The 16,008-nt window shown below is 40.0% G+C and overlaps 1 protein-coding gene across 2 annotated transcripts in view; it reads left to right on the top strand.

The window, feature by feature from the left end:
- Nucleotides 1–16,008, top strand: part of Nup205 (nucleoporin 205) — a 68,034-nt gene that overhangs the window by 10,757 nt on the left and 41,269 nt on the right. For both annotated transcript variants that reach the window (XM_036180941.1, XM_036180940.1), the window contains exons 4-13: nucleotides 1,296–1,440; nucleotides 1,746–1,905; nucleotides 3,073–3,301; nucleotides 4,728–4,892; nucleotides 6,352–6,527; nucleotides 9,322–9,438; nucleotides 9,611–9,748; nucleotides 11,082–11,232; nucleotides 12,767–12,972; nucleotides 14,232–14,414. In XM_036180941.1, the coding sequence (XP_036036834.1) occupies nucleotides 1,296–1,440; nucleotides 1,746–1,905; nucleotides 3,073–3,301; nucleotides 4,728–4,892; nucleotides 6,352–6,527; nucleotides 9,322–9,438; nucleotides 9,611–9,748; nucleotides 11,082–11,232; nucleotides 12,767–12,972; nucleotides 14,232–14,414 (1,670 nt within the window). The remainder of the gene's footprint in view (nucleotides 1–1,295; nucleotides 1,441–1,745; nucleotides 1,906–3,072; nucleotides 3,302–4,727; nucleotides 4,893–6,351; nucleotides 6,528–9,321; nucleotides 9,439–9,610; nucleotides 9,749–11,081; nucleotides 11,233–12,766; nucleotides 12,973–14,231; nucleotides 14,415–16,008) is intronic.

The raw sequence follows: 16,008 nt of genomic DNA, 5'->3' as shown, positions 1-16,008 counted from the left end.
GTCTCAACGTAGTAATTTGCTAGCACAGATTAAGTTGCATCTCTGGAATTGCATGGCTCAAGGCAAGTCGTATCGTGCCGTGAGTAGGAGGGCAAGGTTTACTTTGGAGTGTCTTGTGGAGGGGGCTGTTTAGATGATGAATGACTAGGTGAAAAATCAGATAATTTTAATAACAATATTATGAAGGAAATAAACTGGGCATTGGGGCAGAGACATCAGCGCTGATTAAGATAGTTCTGATTATTGGGTTTAGTCAAGGCCTCTCCAAGGTGAGGACCCGAGACCTGCGTCTTGTGTAGATGCCAGCCACCCAGGCTTCTTGAGGAAGGCTGGTAGAGGCACAGATAGTATGGGCTTCTGGTCTGAGTAAATACTTGTTTAAGGGAAGAAGACTCCTGGGCCTGGGGCCTGGTGAATAGGGGAGAGTGGAGAAAAGTGCAGATGTTTAAATTTTCTTCTCATCAAAGTAGTAAGGTACTACTGGAGAATTAGCATGTGTAACTCCGAATAAAACTTAATTTGTGGCTAGTGTGTAAGATCAGTATTTCCATGAAATATGCAGTTCACTAATGATCACAAGGAGCCATGTGAAGAAAATACAGACATCTTAGTTGAACAGTAGTTTAGTCTGTTTAACTATATCATGTGACCACTAAAATCCTTTCTGACTGAAGAAAATTAGTTATTGAAGATGAGGAAGGTAGTTTTCTTTGTGTGAGGGGATGTTGACTTGACACACTCGAGTTTTAGATTTATTTCAGAACTTTGAGCTTTTTTCTGGCAGTGCTGGAGATAGAACCAGGGCCTTGGCCTGGCAGGCAAGCACTACCCACGTAGCCACGTTCCCAGTCCTCCCAGAAGGCTGATTTAACATGCATGCCCTGTGTCCACCGTGTTCTAGATACTGTGGGAAGACTTCTGTAAAGTGAAGACAGAGGTATAAGGGAGCACCGTGTCATGGCTTAGGGAAGGCGTAGGAGGTCTTGTCAGGAGGCAGGTGCAGATTAGATGAGTGAACATTCTCGGGAGTTCTTGGGAGTGGAGAAAAGTGGGCACAACTGAGGAGATCAGGTGAAATTGAGTTTGGAGAGTGATGAGTTCTTATTCTTACTGCCAGGATTTGTCCTCGCGTATGGTGGGTGGCCCTGTGAGTCTACCATGCCAGGAGAGATTCAGGGAGCCTCAGGGGCCCTTAACTCTGGGACTCTGCTTATTTGAATGCATTCTGGCTTAAGGATTTGTGTCTCATTTCAAACACTTCTGAGCTTATTACTAAACCATCAATTCCTTTCTAGGAGAGCATCAGCAGCCACATTTCCCTGGCCTCACCAGGGGATTGGTAGCTGTCCTTTTATACTGGGATGGAAAGCGGTGCATTGCAAATTCTCTCAAAACCCTGATACAATCTAGACGAGGGAAGACATGGACATTAGAACTCAGGTCTGTTTGCCTTTTGGGACTTAAGGGGTTAATGTAAAATTACTTGAATTTGCATTGTGGAAAAAACAATTTCCCCTTAGTGTATACAGTTTCAGTAAGCTGATCTCAGGTCGGTCCTATACCGCACCGCTCTTCCCAGAGTGGTGAGTTAGTTTAAACCTGCCTTGTTTGCAAGGCTTATTTGACTCCAGTGACGGAGAAAGGGTAGAAAGAACAAACTATAATTCACCCTGCTTGTTTGTAGTAATAGGCTGCTGTCAAAACAGTGTTTCTGTTCATCTATAGTTTATTTCTTTTCATTACAGTCCAGAGCTGGTTTCCATGACAACACGCTTTACAGATGAGCTGATGGAGCAAGGATTGACTTACAAAGTCCTTACTTTGGTGTCACAGATTGATGTGAATAATGAGTTTGAGAAACTACAGAGAGAGAGAGGTTTGGGCAGTGAGAAACACCGCAAAGAGGCAAGTGTTTCTATAGAATGAATTCGTGGGAATCTTTGTTAACATCTGGAACAGAAGTCCTAACAACTGGAATATTCATTTCACTTAGGCATTTCATCGTCATCCTCATTGTTAGCTTTTTTATGATTCATCTATTTTATTTTGTGTGCATTGATTATTTGTATATATGTCTGTGAGTGTGCCAGAACTCCTGGAACTGAAGTTACAGACAGTTATGAGCCTCCATGTGGGTGCTGGGAATTGAACCTGGGTTCTCTGGAACAGTTGCCAGTACTCTCGACCACTGAGCCATCTCTCTAGTCCCCCCCCCCCCACATTATTTATTTGTGCATACTTACGTGCGTGTCTCTGTTTGTTTAGCCTGCATGTATATCTGTGCACCATGTGTATGCAGTACCTGCAGAGATCACAAAAGAGCAGAGGATCCCCTGGAACTGTAGTTACAGAAAGTTGTGATCCTCTATGTGGGTGCTGAGAATCAAACCCTTTGGAAAAGCAACCAGTGTTCTTAACCACTGAGCTATCTCTCCAGCCACATAAAACAGAGATTCTTGTTTTGTTTTTGTTTTTGTTGTTCCGAAATAGTGTTCCTCTGTGTAGTTCTGGCTGTCCTGGAACTCGCTTTGTAGACCAGGCTGGCCTCAAACTCAGAGATCTACCTGTCTCTGCCTCCTGAGTGCTGGGATTAAAGGCATGCATCACCATTGCCCGCCCCCATGAGCTTTTTTTTTTTCATTTGAGACAGGGTCTTCCTATGTAGTATTTGACTGGTCTGGAACTTGGCTATGTAGACCAGGCTAGCCTCCAACTTAGAGATCCACCTGCCTATGGGATTGAAGGTGTGAACAACCTTCCCCATGGAAACTCTACATTTTGAATGTATAGACTGCGCTCGTGGAATTGGTTTGCAGTTGTTCCAGTTGCTCTGCCAGTGTTTATGCCTCATCCAGTTCTTTCTGAAATGAATTGTTCAAGGAATTGGTCACCATGGTTTTTAAGGAATTGAAAAGAGAGGACTAAACCCTAGAATTCGTTCAGAATGCCAGCAATTTTAAGATCACTCAGATTGAAATTATCTTATTTTGTTAACCTTTATGGAAGATAGTATACATTTTGTAATACCAGACTTTGCTAAAGTTCATATCACAGTCATGTTTTTACTTATAGGTTTCTGATCTCATCAAGGAGTGTAGGCAGTCTCTGGCAGAAAGTCTTTTTGCCTGGGCTTGCCAGTCACCATTAGGCAAAGATGACACCCTCCTCCTTATTGGACACTTGGAAAGAGTGACAGTTGAGGCTAATGGCTCTCTGGATGCAGTGAATCTGGCTCTCCTTATGGCTCTTCTCTACTGTTTTGATACCAGCTTTATAGAACAAAGCACAGAGGAACGAGATGGTATTGCATTTTATATTTATGCCTTTTAATGTTATTTTTTTCTTAGACTCCCTGTGGTTCAGGGTGCATGTGTGTTTCAGAAGACAACCTTCAGGAGTTTATTGTCTTCCACCATATGAGTTCAGGAGGTAACCTTAGGTTGCCAGGTTTGGCAGCAAGCAGGGTCACCCACTTAGCTATCTTTGAACTCTTGATCTTCCTGTTCTAGCCCTCTGAGTGCTGGAATTATAGGCATGTGCTACCACACCCAGAAATTATAGTCATGTGCTACCATACCCACCAATACATCGATTTTCAAAAATCAGATTTTAAGTAGGTAAGAGAACATTCAAAAAGGACTATTTTAACTTCCAAAATATAAATTTGCTGCTTTGTTTCTATCTGTGCAATTCAGGCATGTTTAAAATATTTTAAATGTATGATGCACATTTAAGACTAAGGTCAGAACTCAGTTTTAGAGGGATTGCTTGACATGTGTAAGGCGCTGAATTTGCTAACCCTAATAGCAACAACAGCAAAAGAGCCCTGGTAGTAGCTGTTCCTGTGCTTTCACTTATTTATTTATTTATTTATTTATTTATTTATTTTTGTGGCACAGTCTTTCTGTAGTTTTGACTGTCCTGGAACTTTTTGTAGACCAGACTGGCCTTGAACTCACAGAGATCCACCTGCTTCTGCCTCCTGAGTGCTGGAATTAAAGGTTTAGGTGTGTGCCATCACACTGGGCTTTTGTTCTTATGAAATTTGTTTCTTTTGAGATTTGAAATGGCTGTCTTACATGATAATTAATAATGTGTTCATGAGTACACATGCCTAACTTCACTGTTTTGTTCTGTTCACTTTTTTGTTCACTTTTTTTTTTTTGGTTTTTCAAGACAGGGTTTCTCTGTGTAGCTTTGGAGGCTGTCCTGGATCTCGCTGTGTAGACCAGGCTGGCCTTGAGCTCTCAGAGATCCGCCTGGCTCTGTCTCCCAAGTAATGGGATCAAAGGCGTGAGCCACCACTGCCCGGCCTGTATTTACATTTTAAAAACTCATGTGAAAACACAGAATCTTTATTTTGCCTTTGACATAGTTTTTTTTTTTTTAAGTAGATAATTCATTTTATCTTTAGAGAGCATTTATTTATATTTTAGAATTCTTATATACAGAAAAAAGTGAGTGCCTCTTTTTTCTAATTTCTGCTATGTTTATGAAAATAATTGAAAGTTGTTAACTTAAAATTTAGGGTTATCTTTCCTTTTAGTTTTTGTTTGTGTCATACTTAACAGTAATATGGATTTTGTTATATCAAATAATAATGTTAATTAATCATAATTCCTTTTGAAAATGCTGTGTGTTTTTGACCTTTAGATATTCCCGTATATCAGAAGTGAGAACTTATTTCTGTTCCTTTCTGGTGAAGTGGTCTATTTTTGTGTTTTCAGATATGATTCATCAGCTTCCACTGTTGACAGAGAGACAGTACATTGCAACAATTCACTCTCGTCTCCAGGACTCGCAGCCTTGGAAGCTTCCTGGGCTACAGGCCACTGTTAGACTTGCCTGGGCACTAGCATTGAGGGGAATATCCCAGCTACCTGATGTAACAGGTAAATTGTGGGTAATCTTGTTATGAGAAAAGATGTATCAGCAGCTAATAAAAGTTTGAGATAACTGACTTGTGCTACCATACCCAGCAACGTTTTTATTTTCTTCCTTAAAACTTTTTTTATATTTATTTTATGTGTATGAATGTTTTATCTGCATATATGTCTGTGTATGCCTTATGTTCCCTGAGACTCAAGAATCTCATGGACTGAGGAATGGTTTCTAGCTATCATGTGGGTCCTGGGAATGGAGTCTTGGTTTTTCTGGAAGAGCAGCCAGTGCTCTTAACCACTGAGCCATCTCTCCAGCCCTAAGTGCATTTAGTTTTCAAATATCAGATTTTAAATCAGGGAGAGAACATGTATCAGTATGAGCATGAGAAAATACAAGTTCTGTTTGATAAAAAGTTGTAAGCCAGGAACAGTGAGTGGTGTGTGCTGCACCCTTTGGTCCCAGCACTCAGGAGGCAGAGGCAAGCAGATCTCTGAGTTCAAGGTCAGCCTGGTCTACAGAGTGAATTCCAGGGCAACCAGGACTACACAGACAGTCTCAAAAGCAACAAAATCCCCTCAAAACCTTGTAAATAATCCTGAGACACACCACTTTTGCTGTCTCAGAGAAGAACTTCATAAGTTATTTCCCTTTCTTGGACCTAGTGACTGAGCTCTTTAACCTTCAGAGTAAGAGTTAAAAGTTTAAAATTCCAACAAGCAGAGTCATACCATTTTGTTGTTGTTGTTGTTGTTTTGTTTGTTTGTTTTTTTTTTCTCTAGACAGGGTTTCTCTGTGTGGCTTTGGAGCCTGTCCTGGAACTGGATTTATAGACCAGGCTGGCCTTTAACTCACAGAGATCTGCCTGCCTCTGCCTCTCAAGTGCTGGGATTAAAGGCGTGTGCCACCACCTCCCGGTGAGTCACACCGATTTTCTTTCTTTTTTGGGGTGTGAATGATTGAATTTAGAACCTTCTGCATGTGTGCTAGGTGAGGATTCTGCCACCAAGCTACATTCCTAGTGTTTTTAAACAGTCTCACCTATCCCAGGCTGGTCCCAACATATATGTAGCTGAGGGTGCACTTGAGCTCCTGACCTCCTGGCTCTCCCTCCAAAGTGCTGGATTATTAAATGTGTACCGCCACAACAAACTACTTATTATTGTTTTAAAAATCTTTCTTCATTTTCATTCTTGATTTTGTTCACAAGCTTTTCCACATTGTATCAACCTGAAAATTTAATTTTTTGAATTCAGTATATTGGAAAGGATGTACTCTTTCAGTAGTTCTTGTTTTTGTTTTTTGGAGTGTGTAGTCCATTATAATTATATATAACCCCATTTTGAACATAGCACCTGTTAGGAGACTGGACAAATGTCTCAAATATGAGCCACTAGCATTCTGTCATGGGATAGATCTTGAGTTAAAGACTTTTCTCAGTTTGCTTTTGAATGTTCTAAATCTTTCTAGCCCTGGCTGAGTTCACGGAAGCAGATGAAGCGATTGCCGAACTCGCCATTGCTGATGGCGTCTTCCTGTTTCTCACCGAGTCTGTCGTGCTGTCCGAAAACTTCTGTCAGGAAGAATTTTACATCCGCAGAACCCATAATCTCATTACAGACTTCCTTGCGTTTATGCCAATGAAAGTAAGTATGCCATTGTAGAATGAGCTTTCAAGATGGCTTAAAACTGTTTTAACTAGCTTCATGTTCGGGCGCTAATAAAGTCAGTACAGACTAAGGTCTGACAGTGATGTATTACAAGTACAGTTTGGATGGTAAAGTGGAATAATATAAATAATAATGGAAATATAACTGGAAAGATGTCTTCCTGAGGAAATGCTTTTTCAGAAAGTAGTGGGTGTAATGAAAATCCCTCTGTAGGTAGGTGATTGCTGTTAATTTCCTGGTACCCTGGGCCACAGGTACCCTTAGTGTTGAGGGTACCTTGTTAATACCCTTGGCTCTCTATGCCATGTATTCCATGTCTTCAGAATCAGCCAGCTTTGACATGAAATATTCAGGCTTAAAAGAAATTGTGTCTGAGCCAGGCGTAGTGGTGCATTTAATCCCAGCACTCAGGAGGCAGAGATGTGGATTTCTTTTGAGTTTGAGGCCAGCCTGGTCTACAGAGTGAGTTCCAGGACAGCCAGGGCTGTTACACAGAGAAACCCTGTCCCTTGCCTTGGAAAGCAAAAAAAAAAAAAAAAGTGTCTGTACTGAAACCATATAGAATAGTTTCCCCATTATTTCCTAAACAATATAGAATAACAACTATTTGTATTATTTACATTAGGTATTGTAAGTCATCTAGAGATGGCTTAAAGAATAGATGGGAAGATGTTTGTAGGATTTAGTCAACTACCTTGTTATTTTGTATAAGGGACATGAGTATCTATAGATTTCTTGGTATCCTCAGGTGGTAGTGAAAGCAATCCTTCATCGATTTCAAGGGACTAATATATTTTTATACCTGATTTGGAAGAGGCGTGGTGGAAAATCTCCTTTTATAGATAATTGTTTAGACATTTTATTCATGGTACGCAGATGAACCTCAGCATGTCTGTATGGTGACATATGGATTAGGAGATGAACACAGCCAGGTTGGGTGGCTGGGCCTGTAATCTCAGCACCTATTCATTGTGTTCCTCCTGTGGTCCAGGTACTGTGTTAGGTGTGAAGCAAACAGATAGAGCTGGTCCAGCACAGTTCTAGATCATGTATACAAGGCTCTGATGGCCCCTAAACTCAAGAGAAAACAATGAAGAAAGAAATGCTAAGAAGCCAAATGAGTAAGATGCTGTCTTCCTGATAGCAAAGTCTTTATGATCCGGCTGGACAGATTCATCGCATATAAAGGAAAATGTGGATTGCAGTAGCACCTCCTGGCAGATACAGGCAGTAGACAGTAGGTTTGTTTAGGCGAAGGTGACACAGTGAAGGACTAGGGTAGTCAGAGTGAGCAAGACAGAGTTTTGGAGTAGCTTCCTGACAGTGCTTTCCTTTTGTATCTGGGGAAAGAACCCTCAGAAAGGTCAAGGTTTGAAGTACTTCTTCTAATTAATAACCTACATGAGTGTCTGATTATGGAGAGATAATGACTGTCTGAAAAGATGAAAGTTAGAGAATTGTGGTAGAAGAGTCAGAAATGTCTTGGCAAGGGAAACAGTGAGTTTAATCACACAATTCTTGGATACTAGAATATACTTAATAGATATCGGATGATTTTTAGGTTTTTAAAGTGAGCTTTAATAATTTGTGTCTGCCATTGAATATGTCCATTTTGTTCAAATTACTATATTAGCTGGTGTACATTATGTTATTCTCAGGGTTCCTGTTTTAGACTCTGTAGTCATGATGCCTGTGTAATAATTTATATAGTGATTTGTATCTTCTCCCTTTCACAAATTAATTTATTGTTATGTGTATGAGTGTTTGCTCACATGTATGTTTATGTACCATGTGCATGCAGTACCTAAGGAGGCCAGAAGAGGGTGTTTGATCCTCTGGGATTTCAGTTACAGACAGTTGTGAGCCCCTGTGTGGGTACTGGGACCTAACTGGATCCTCTGGAAGAGGGTCCTAGCCATCTCTTCAGCCCCTCTCCTCTCATTCGCAATGTGGTTGGCGGTTTATCAGTCCCATCTTTCCTATAGATCAGTTTTGACTTCACTGATTTTTTCCCCCTTAGATTTTGTTTAACTATTAACTGAGTCTTTATTTATTTATTTATTTTTTTTTTTCCGAGATAGGGTTTCTTTGTGCAGCCTTGGCTGTCCTGGAACTTATTTTGTAGACCAGGCTGGCCTTGAACTCACAGAGATCCACCTACTTCTGCCTCCCAAGTGTGGGGATTAAAAGCATAACATGTTCTTAGTTTCAGGGATGTGAAGTTTCATGCAGTATTTAGGAAAATCCCTAAGTAGAGATGGCCTGTCCCAAATGTTAGTAGTGTCTCTATTGAGAAACACTAATCTTCACTTCTGTGAAGTGGAAAATTCTATCATTACTTTTTTTTTTTTTTAACATTTTATTCTTTATTTATTGTGTGTGTGTATGCATGTGGGCATGAGCATGTCATGGTTGGCAGGGTGGAAATCGGGACAGCCTGTAGAAGTTGGTTCTTCCCACCTCTTGTGGTTGGCAGGATGGAAATCGGGACAGCCTGTAGAAATTGGTTCTTCCCACCTCTTGTGGTTGGCAGGCTTGGTGCAGGAGTCTTTACCTATCGAACCATCTCCCTGGTTCCCTGTGACCCTTAAGATACTATAATCATAGTATTTTAATGAAATTCCTAGTGTGTTTTTCATGTTGCTGAAATATACCTGTGTTTAAGTGGTGTTTTCTTATGTCTTGTTACTCTTAGTTACCTAATTTCTTGATTTTGTTATTAACCAATGCATGAGATGCTTGCATTAAGCCTTGTCTAATACCTACAAAGGTGAAGCAGCTGAAGAATCGGGCAGATGAAGATGCTCGGATGATTCATATGAGTATCCAGATGGGTAACGAGCCCCCCATTTCACTTAGAAGGGACCTGGAACACTTAATGCTCCTGGTAAGCCATTCTGTAGGAGAGATTTTTCTTTTAAATCTCTTTTCTGTTCCATTGTTTTTTTTCTTGAACCTTGGAAAATTTTAGCAAAATAATTTAACACTAATATACTTTTTTATTTCTGTAATTTATTTGTTATAGACATTTTTCCATAGTTTTTGCTTATTGTCTGCAGATTGGTGAACTCTATAAAAAAAACCCTTTTCATTTGGAGCTTGCTCTAGAATACTGGTGTCCCTCAGAACCCCTGCAGACTCCCACGATCATGGGCTCTTACCTGGGAGTGGCTCACCAGCGACCCCCTCAGCGCCAGGTGAGTTTTATAGCTTTTTATTTTTATTCTCTGATTGGGTCATTGGAAAAATTTGAACATAAGCACTAAGTTATTTAGAAACCAGCACTTTCCTTCTTTTATTTGAGAAAATTTGAATCCATTTAAGTTGGGCTCATCTTGAATTTTATATAATCAGCTCTTCATTTTGTACTAGACATGTGACAAATGGTTAGCGACAGGAAAGCTCCTAGTCTCATTATATATCACTGTCCTCTATAGGTGTGACACTAACCAGTATACATAATTCTGATGAGGTGTAAGCAGTATAGAAGAAGACTTACAGGTCATAATTGATGACACCGCACCGGGAGTCTTCGTATATTTAGACAAGCACCAGTTCCTGTCCTGCATTCTCTATAATATACAAATAAAAGTATTGTCATGTCAGAATTCATTAGTTTGGGATTTTGCTTTTAGAAGCTTGCATGCTGTATATTCCTTATCCCCTCCCTGGAGTCTAGAATGAATGCTTCCTTTTTTTATATTTCTTACATTTATTGTTTTGGCTTTTTCTCCATGTTGAAAAAGATATTCTACAGAATGATATATTAAAGCTTTTCAAAGGTTAATATGGAAAATAGAATAATTAATGGTGGGTTTCCAGTGCCCTAATTTCACATTTCAGTTGGACATATTGCCATATTTGCTTCATCTACAACTATGCTTTTATCTTGATGGATGTTTTAAAGCAAACAGTTTTCAGTAAGACATGGTTAAGTATTTTTCTCAGAAATAAGGATATTTTTCCTACACTATTGTAAAACCATTTTATACCTAATAGTTCACAATAATTTCCCGATATCTGAAAACGTACTTAGTTTTTAGTTTTACACATATCATTGGTTGGGGCTGGAGAGATGGCTCAGCAGGTAAGAACACCTGCTGCGCTCCCAGAGCACCAGAGTTCAGTTCCTAGCGCCTGTGTCAGATGGATCACAACTGCAGGTTCAGAGATCTGATGCCTCTTCTGGCCACTGGGCACCTGTACATACATACAGACACAGACACAGACACACGTGTGTGCAAAAATAAAAGTAAATTTTTAAAATTATTAGTAGTCTTATATGTTGTGACATTTGAGGTGGAAATTGGACATTGGAAGTAAATGTGCTGAATGTTTAGAATGAGGTTCTATAATTGTCTTACATCACTAATAACAAGCTTAACAGTTTTTCATAAATAAAATAGCAGTTACTTTTTATGGCAATGAATTAAATCTTAGTACTGAATTTGTTTTAGTTTTTATTAGCTAGTTCATATTGCCTTAAAGTTAAGATACATTCCCTATAAACTTTTTTTTCTTAATTTCCAGGTTGTCTTGTCAAAGTTTGTTAGACAAATGGGTGACCTGTTGCCGCCGACTATTTATATTCCTTATTTAAAAATGCTCCAGGGCTTGGCCAATGGGCCTCAGTGTGCTCATTACTGTTTTAGCCTGCTCAAAGTCAATGGTAGTAGTCACGGTAAGGGCAGTCTACGTGTCAAATTTGTTTTTACACTATTGTTCATGTACCACTGTGTAGATTCTACCGTAGGTATAAATTGCATTTATAATAACTGAGGGAAAGAGTTACACTGGTGATTTTTATGAGTAATGCTTTGATTATGGTCTCAGAGATTGGGGGATTTTGCCACTTATATTGTTAAACATATAAATATAGTTAAATGTAACAAGTCTGCAGCAATATATGTAGTTTTTCAAGAACACATCTAGTACATTGTGGGAGCCCGTTTTCAGGTTCCTTGTGGCTTTACCTAGCGGGTCTGCTTAGAGAGGATGATTAGGACTGCCAGCCCTGAGTGCAGGTGTCTGAGATGCTCTGCACTTGGCTGTGTTGGGAGGAGGGCTTTAGCTTCACTCCTTGGCGTCTCTATAAATACCCTAGGGCAGAGACAGTTAGGGCTCATTGGGATAAGTTCCAGGCTCTCTCGAGGCTATCCTGTATTTTCTATCTGTTTATCTCTGCACTATAAATCCTTCTATCTAATATTTCCTGCTGCTCACACTCAAGAAAACTCTGGGGAGCTGTGGGGCTGGTGGTAGATGCCCCGTAGTACCTAAGACCAAGTATATTTCCTTGCAGTGGAGGATTCGTTTTTGTTTTGCTTTACTTTGTTTTGAGATGAGGTCTCCATAACCTAAGCTGTCTTAGAATTCCCTCTAGTCCAGGATGGCCCTAAACCTGTCACTGTCCTGCCTCAGCCTCCAGAGTACTAGAATGTTAGGTGTAAGCCATCATGCATAGCTAAATCTCATTTCTGTAATTTGTCCTCATAAACACTTGTTTTCTTATTACTAATTTTCCAGTTCAGATCTGGTTAAGCCAGATCTACTGCTAAAAGGGAAAAGAAACTAAATGTCTGCTCTTTTGTATGTGAAGAATATGAGGTTTGGAGAAGTTAAGTTTTAATATACCCATGGTACAGGTTGGGGCCACGATGAAAATAGATCTGCCTGGCTCCTAAACTAGCATATTGGCTACTCTGTCAGGGCCTGCTTGTCTTATTTGTGGTGCTCTGCCCCACAGTGCTTGGTATATAAAGGCATATTATAATTTATAGGTCTATGCTATACCTATCATTTTATGAGAATTCAAGTCAGCCCTTGGGAATTGTTTGGTGGGGAAAAGTAGCCATTTTGTTACATGACAGCACAGAGAACTTCTGGGTAGGAAGCAGGTAAATGGCATGCAAAGTCACTTTCTGGGCACCACACCATCCTTAGGTCTAAGCAAGAAGAATCCAGAGGGAATCTGACTTCTTACCTGGGCAAAGCAGCACTGCTCCTGTAAGGCAGACTTACTATCTGCTATGACAAAAGCAAACTAGCGTCATTAGACCCTAAGTTATGCTTAGACTCCAGCAAGCAGCCAGACCTTTTGTTGTTGTGAGACTGGTACGTGGCCCTAGTGCCTCTCATGTGCCAGCGGTGTTCTGCCTTTGAGTCCCAAACAGGAAGTTTTTGAAAGGAAACTCTTACGTTGCTTTTCCTTTCAGTTGAAAACATCCAGGGAGCCGGTGGCAGTCCTGTGTCCTGGGAGCATTTCTTTCACTCCTTATTGCTTTACCACGAACATCTCCGAAAGGACCTGCCAAGTGCAGACAGTGTCCAGTACCGCCACCTTCCTTCACGGGGCATCACTCAGAAGGAGCAAGATGGACTGATTGCTTTTCTCCAGCTGACGTCTACTATTATTACTTGGGTGGGTGACCCATCCACAGAATGATTTGATCTGTGTTGTAGTATGGTGATGTCTCAAGTGGCCCAGCATTTTCTTTTAGTGTGAATGTTTGTGCGTGATATATTTAGCACATATGTACATCCTTATGCTCTTGTTGTCTAGTTATGTTCACTGCATAATCTTAATTTGTATGATTTTAAAAATTGTAGCCTGAGCTCATAAGAAAGTAGTCAAGAGAGGAAAGAGCCAGTTGTGTGTGTCTTATGGAACAGTGGGTTGTGACCTTTGGGGGTTGAACAACCCTTTCACAGGGATCACCTAAGACTATCAGAAAAGACGTATTTACATTTAACAGGAGCAAAATTACAGTTGTGAAGTAGCAATAAAAATAATGTTATGGGTGGGGTCCCCACAACCTGAGGAGCTCTGTTAAAGGGTTGCATCGTTAGGAAGGTTGCGAACCGCTGCTCTAGAAGGTAACTAGTAGAGGCTCTGAGGTAGACACGTGTGTTGGTATATATGCGTGCAGCATTCTCATCAAATCATTTTAGCTGCTTCTACCAAGGCAGCCTGATTTTCATTATAGACTTTGCACAACTAAGGAAGCCTAGTTGATTGCTAGAGCAAAATGAACTGCTCAGGTTGACATTTTGTCTGGAATATAGAAATGTTTTTTTCTAATCATATTATGGTATTGTTATATATTAAAATATCAAATTTATTATGTCTTATTGAAATAAAATGAAGTAATCGCTGATAAAATATTTTTCTTTTTTTTCCTCAAAAAGAAAAGGTATTTGCTGACCTTTTCATGAATTAAATATATTTTAGTATAATAATACTATGTTGTTCTAGAAAGGACTTAAAAGTGCCTGACATTTATGTCACCCTAGTAGATAGACTATTTATTTTTTGTAGTAGTATTTTTTGTTCTTGGGTCTGCCAGAGAAATTCTTTGAAATTTATCTTCTATTCCTTCCATGAACAAACTAGTATCTGATTTAATCTACCAATAGACTTCAAGCTAAATGATGGACTCTCTTTGTTTTAGTATGTACTAAATGTATATAGCTGGTACAGTATATTGCTGATGAAAGCCAGACTTGGTAGTGGGTACCTATGTTCACATCTGTTCAGCAGGCCACGTCAGAAGGATGGCTTGAGTTAATGGAGTTGGAGACCAGCATTGGCAGCCTAGCGAGAGCCGTTCTTATAAAACAAAACAAAGAAGCCTAGAAAAATAAATAAAATAACGTTCTTATTCTGTGTTCAACTCTCAGAGTGAAAATGCTCGCTTGGCGCTTTGTGAGCATCCTCAGTGGACACCTGTTGTGGTGATTCTGGGTCTCCTGCAGTGCAGTATTCCCCCAGTTCTCAAAGCTGAGCTACTGAAGACACTGGCCGCTTTTGGAAAGTCTCCTGAAATTGCTGCTTCACTCTGGCAGTCATTGGAATACACTCAGGTAGTGCCCTGAACTTTCTTGTTTGTATAATTTAGAGAATGATTATACTGTAGAAGCAAGAGCATTTGTTGAAACAGAGTATTCCAGGGGATTCTCATGTAGGAAGTTAGGATTTGGGAGCCAAGAATAGCATTAGAAACTGATAGTTTGGATTGTTTTCTTGGTGGTTCACAACCTTACTAGGTTACGAAAGATAGATTCTTCAAGTAACTAAAGATCTTACATCCCAAGATCAATGAGATACTACTAGTGTGGCAGATTAATCTGCCATGGTTGTTTTTGAGACCAGGTTAATGAATGTAAGCCCTCAGACATATCTCTACTCATTAAATGCAGGAAATAGATATTCATGTTTTCTATACTGTTCCTTTCCCCCTATGCCCTTCCTGCCCAAAACGAGGAGAGTGAAGTCTTTGAGTAGCTCTCTGTTATCATGGTTTTAGCCATTAAAGTGCCGTCCAACTGTTGGATAAGTTTTACAGAAATTTTCATAGCAGCTCGATGACTTTTCAGTGGTGACATACAGGCTCATAACCTTTGGGCATCAGTGGAAGTGTGATAGCAGGAACTTTGACTTCCATCCCTTTACACCATCATAGAAAGGGAAGGTTAAGGGTCGCATGGTATTTGACATCTCAGGGAATGAGTTTTCTTTTTCTAAAAATCAGCTCTGTTGGAATTATTCTTGTTTTCTCTATGTGATTCACTGAGTAGAAAGAATATGTTTTAGAGCAGTGGTTCTCACCCTTCCCAAGGCTGCCATCCTTTTATACAGTTCCCCATGTTGTAGGGACCCCACCATAACATTATTTTCATTGTAACTTCATAACTGCAGTTTTGCTACTGTTATGAGTCATAATGTAAATGTCTGATAATACAAAATATCTAATATGTGACCCCTGTGAAAAGGTTGTTTGACCCACAAAGGGGGTCACGATCCACAGGTTGAGAACCATGTTTATAGAAATAACTTTCAAGGAGATGCTTAAGTGGAATATGCATTTGTCTCAGAGGTAATACATGTAAGGGGGCCTATGATTCTTGTTAATTGTTCATACAAACAAAGGCTTCTAGATTTTTTCTAAATGTGCATCCTGAAGATGAGAATAACCATTCAAACAGTTAATGGAGTTTATTGTTTATCTGTGTGCTGGCAGACTGGTGTTCCCTCTCCTGGTTCACCCAGTACTTGCAGTGTCCTGCCTATTCACTGCCGTATGTGATTGGGTGTGTTGTCTCTAGAGCAGCACTACTCTTCGTTGTTGTTTTTAATCTACACAGTAGTGGCCCCTTAACTTTCTTCAGGAGAGAGAAGTATCATGAAGTCATGTGGTTTATCCTGCCATAGAGCACTGAAGGGCTGTGGCACACTCAGGAAGAACTAACTTAGCTCAGACTTACCTGTTCTCAAGCTGCTTCTTGATTATGTATGACTGGTTGTGAGCAGAGAGTGTCTTGAACATGGTTCAGGTTCTACCCTGTGAACCCTTTTCAAGAGCAAATTCCAGAATACCCGAGAGGAATTTGCTAAGAAAAGTACAAGTATGCTCTCAGATCTTAGCAGTTTTCTGTATGTTACAATTCTGTCAGAACT

Source organism: Onychomys torridus, chromosome 3 (assembly GCF_903995425.1).
Source record: "Onychomys torridus chromosome 3, mOncTor1.1, whole genome shotgun sequence".
NCBI classification, from domain to species: domain Eukaryota; kingdom Metazoa; phylum Chordata; class Mammalia; order Rodentia; family Cricetidae; genus Onychomys; species Onychomys torridus.
Note: the sequence above shows the minus strand (reverse complement) of the source record. Positions and strands in the feature narration are given on the sequence as shown.